At 35.3% G+C, this 3,479-nt stretch overlaps 1 protein-coding gene across 1 annotated transcript; it reads left to right on the top strand.

Moving 5' to 3' along the window:
• Positions 1–219: 219 nt before the first annotated feature.
• Positions 220–3,202, top strand: LOC105790828 (caffeoylshikimate esterase). Its single transcript, XM_012618610.2, has 8 exons — positions 220–401; positions 508–601; positions 727–759; positions 1,221–1,367; positions 1,452–1,582; positions 1,684–1,821; positions 1,919–2,017; positions 2,662–3,202. Exons 1-8 carry the CDS (start codon positions 381–383, stop codon positions 3,031–3,033), a joined length of 1,035 nt encoding a protein of 344 aa, XP_012474064.1. The 5' UTR covers positions 220–380; the 3' UTR covers positions 3,034–3,202.
• Positions 3,203–3,479: the final 277 nt, after the last annotated feature.

Below are 3,479 nucleotides of genomic sequence, written 5' to 3'. Positions count from 1 at the left end.
TGCATATCAACTCAATTTCCCATTATTACATTTACATTATGAAATTCTATAATCAGTGTGAATGTTAAAAGAATACATTTATAAGAACTGAAAAAAATAGGTTGACGAGCCACTTTCTCACTACTTAATTATACTGTCTTAAAAAGCCAGCAAAGCAAGGCAAACCTTTTTTTATTATAAAATTATGAATTGAACTAATATCACAGCTATATAAAGCAGGCAGCAGCTGAGTAGCTAACCCTCCACCACTCTCTTTCTTTCTACAAATAAAAAGAAGAAGAAAAAAAAGCTTCTGCTTTTGTTAGCTGTTGTTCCGTTTCTTTGGTTTTATCCTATTTCCAAGCTCAGATCTTTCTTGCTTTTAAGTGTTTCAGTTTCATATGGCATTTGAATATCAGGAGGTAAGCTCTAAATGGGCTTCTTCTTCTTCCTCTTTCTCATCATTGTTTATAAAATTTCAAGCTCGTTAAGCATATCATGACCGAGGGGATGGAATGTATGGTGTAGGATCATATGAGGAATTCAAGAGGAACTTTGCTTTTTACTTGCAGATGGTTGCCTTTGATCTCTTCTCCGAAGGCTCTTGTTTTCCTTTGCCATGGTACCCTCTCTCTCTCTCTCTCTCAATAATTTACTCTGTAAGCAAAACACCTCCAAAAAAAAGTAAAAAGGTGAGTTGGACCGATCATGGGTGTAAAATATTTAATTCATTAATGCCGTTTGCAGGGTATGGCATGGAGTGCAGTGGATTCATGAGAGGTAATAAATACTCTTATATAACTTTTTTCCTCTTTTTCCACGTTCTTTTTGTATATTGAAATTTGCACTCTCACAAGATTTTCATTTCTTTTCATTGTAAATTAATGAAAAACTTGTAAATAAAGAAAAAGCTAAAGTTTCCATGAAAATTCATAAGGGTTGTAGAGTTGTATACGTATCATCAACATTGAGAAAGACAAATAAAAGCACGTAAAATCCACTCTAGTTGGTTTACATTCTTAGTAGTGTCGGAGCTTAAAAAATAAAAATGTGTGTGGGTCAGATGGTTTTTGGTTAGGTTGCCAACAACGATGAATTTGGTTCACTGCCCCCACCAAAGATTTCTATCAAAAAGTCTTCACCAAATACCATACACTCATTAATGAATTATAGCCATTAATTAGTGAATAAAACATTATTTCTTTTTCAAATCTTACCTGCTAATGTCATGATTTAAATAGAATGTGGAACCAGGCTAGCCGCAGCTGGATATGCTGTGTTTGGGATTGATTACGAAGGACATGGAAGGTCCAAGGGTGCTCGATGTTATATTAAGAAGTTTGGAAACATTGTTAATGACTGCAGTAATTTTTTCAAAACTATCTGTGGTATGTGTCACTACGTAGTAATTGATGGACACTATTACTTACCCAATGTACCTAAATTTACTACCCCAAGGTTAAATTTCGCAGCTCAAGAAGAATACAGGGACAAGAGCAGATTCTTATATGGAGAATCAATGGGAGGTGCAGTGGCCTTATTGCTTCATAAAAAGGATCCTTCCTTTTGGAATGGTGCTGTTCTTGTTGCACCCATGTGTAAGGTAAAAATGTGTGAGATATAAATGGAAAGATAGCATTTATATATATGTATATGTGTATGTATATGTATTTGTTTTTTCAGCTATTTTAATGGTACTTACAGATATCAGAGAAAGTGAAGCCACATCCGGTGGTGGTGAATATATTGACTAAAATGGAAGAAATTATACCTAAATGGAAAATAGTACCCACAAAAGACGTTATTGATTCGGCATTCAAAGACCCTATTAAGCGGGAAGTGGTGAGGGCATTGAACTTCATTTTATGTTCTTGCTTTGGTCCCCCTTTAATACCATAATTATAGCTCATCCATTCATGGGATTCATGATGGTGTACAGATAAGGAACAACAAGTTGATATATCAAGACAAGCCTAGACTCAAAACAGCACTGGAAATGCTCCGAACCAGCATCAGCCTTGAAGATGGTTTAAATGAGGTATTAAAATCATCCCCTTCCCCCATTTATATGCTCCCAATTACTGCATTGTAGGGGCAAAGTCAACAGTAATAAATGATAGCAGTTCCTGTTAGGCTCAATAGTATGAGTTCCTACTGCACATGGTCGCATGAGTCGAATGAAGTCGGGTTTAATCATTATATTAACACACTTTAGACTTTAGGTTAGCCAAAACTTATATTTTTTTCATTAATTAAAATTTTTAGATATATAATTTAACAGTTTTAATATGTTTATTTATTACTTTTAATTTCTTTTGTGTTAGAAATAGTTTAATATATAAAAAATAACATCATATAATATAACACAAATTTTAGAAAACGAGTCAAGCCAGGCTCAGCCCTTGAATGCTTGAGAACCCAAGCTCGACTCATATTTTAAACCAACTTAATTTTTTTGTCCAAACATTTTTTCGGGTCTAATTTTTTTTAACACTCCAAATTTGGGGCAGACCTACCCCAGGTTCTTGCTTACAATAGGGTTCCCTATTTGTTATTGATTAGCGTGGAATTGGATGGTTGAATGAGTTAATGCAGTGAAAAAGGTTGGGTAATCTGGAATCATTTTCTTTTATGTTTTCTACATTTAAAACTTGTTGGTTGGGGTTGGTATATTTGTGGCAGGTGATACTGCCTTTCTTTGTGTTGCATGGGGAAGCAGATATAGTAACGGACCCTGAAGTGAGCAAGGCCTTGTATGAGAAAGCTAGCAGCAAGGACAAAACAATAAAACTGTATCCAGGGATGTGGCATGGTTTAACATCAGGAGAGCCTGATGAAAACATCGAGATTGTTTTTGCAGACATCACGGCTTGGCTTGACAAGCGGTGCAATGCCGTGACTTTTGAGCAGATTCTTCGTCCTTCGAACCAAGGGTTCGAGAAGTTTGATAACGTGATGGTATCGATGGCTGCGACAAGCAGTAGGACGCAATCCAATGGGACGTATTTGTGTGGATTGAAAAGACCTCGCACGCAACGTCGCTCTGCTATGTAGCTTGATGGTAGTAGTATCGGATTATAGCTACCGTCAATGTATATTTGTGTGCAACATAGCTTTCATTTCATGTACTCCCAAACTTAGGAATGCAGAACTTTTGACGGGGAAAACCGATGGAATAAAAATGAAAATTGTTGCTGTTCGTGTCATTGAAAATTAACAAAAACTTGGTTCTTTGAATTTTTGAAGAAAAAAGAATTACGGATTTTGAATTCCAAATAATTTAATATCAAAATTATATGAATTAATTTGATTAAATTTCGGGTTTTATGATTTTGTAGTGTTAATTACCAAATGCCAATGCCAACGTATTTTGTAAGCCAAATCCGTAGTGTGGGTATACTTTCATCAACTAAGGGTCTTTTTGTTTACATGTAAAATGTTTTACGATATTTTCCTGTGTTTGTTTCATAGAAAGCAGTTTGGTCAACGGAAAATGATTT

The sequence above is a fragment of the Gossypium raimondii genome, chromosome 8 (assembly GCF_025698545.1).
Source record: "Gossypium raimondii isolate GPD5lz chromosome 8, ASM2569854v1, whole genome shotgun sequence".
Classification (NCBI taxonomy): Eukaryota; Viridiplantae; Streptophyta; class Magnoliopsida; order Malvales; family Malvaceae; genus Gossypium; species Gossypium raimondii.
Note: the sequence above shows the minus strand (reverse complement) of the source record. Positions and strands in the feature narration are given on the sequence as shown.

What these genes read in the sequence shown, in the direction of transcription:
- LOC105790828 (XM_012618610.2), top strand. Translation starts at nt 381, where the DNA reads ATGGCATTTGAATATCAGGAG. An exon ending in GTGCAGTGGATTCATGAGAG is followed by an intron (nt 760 to 1,220) that starts GTAATAAATACT and finishes TGATTTAAATAG; the next exon opens with AATGTGGAACCAGGCTAGCC. An exon ending in TTTTTTCAAAACTATCTGTG is followed by an intron (nt 1,368 to 1,451) that starts GTATGTGTCACT and finishes TAAATTTCGCAG; the next exon opens with CTCAAGAAGAATACAGGGAC.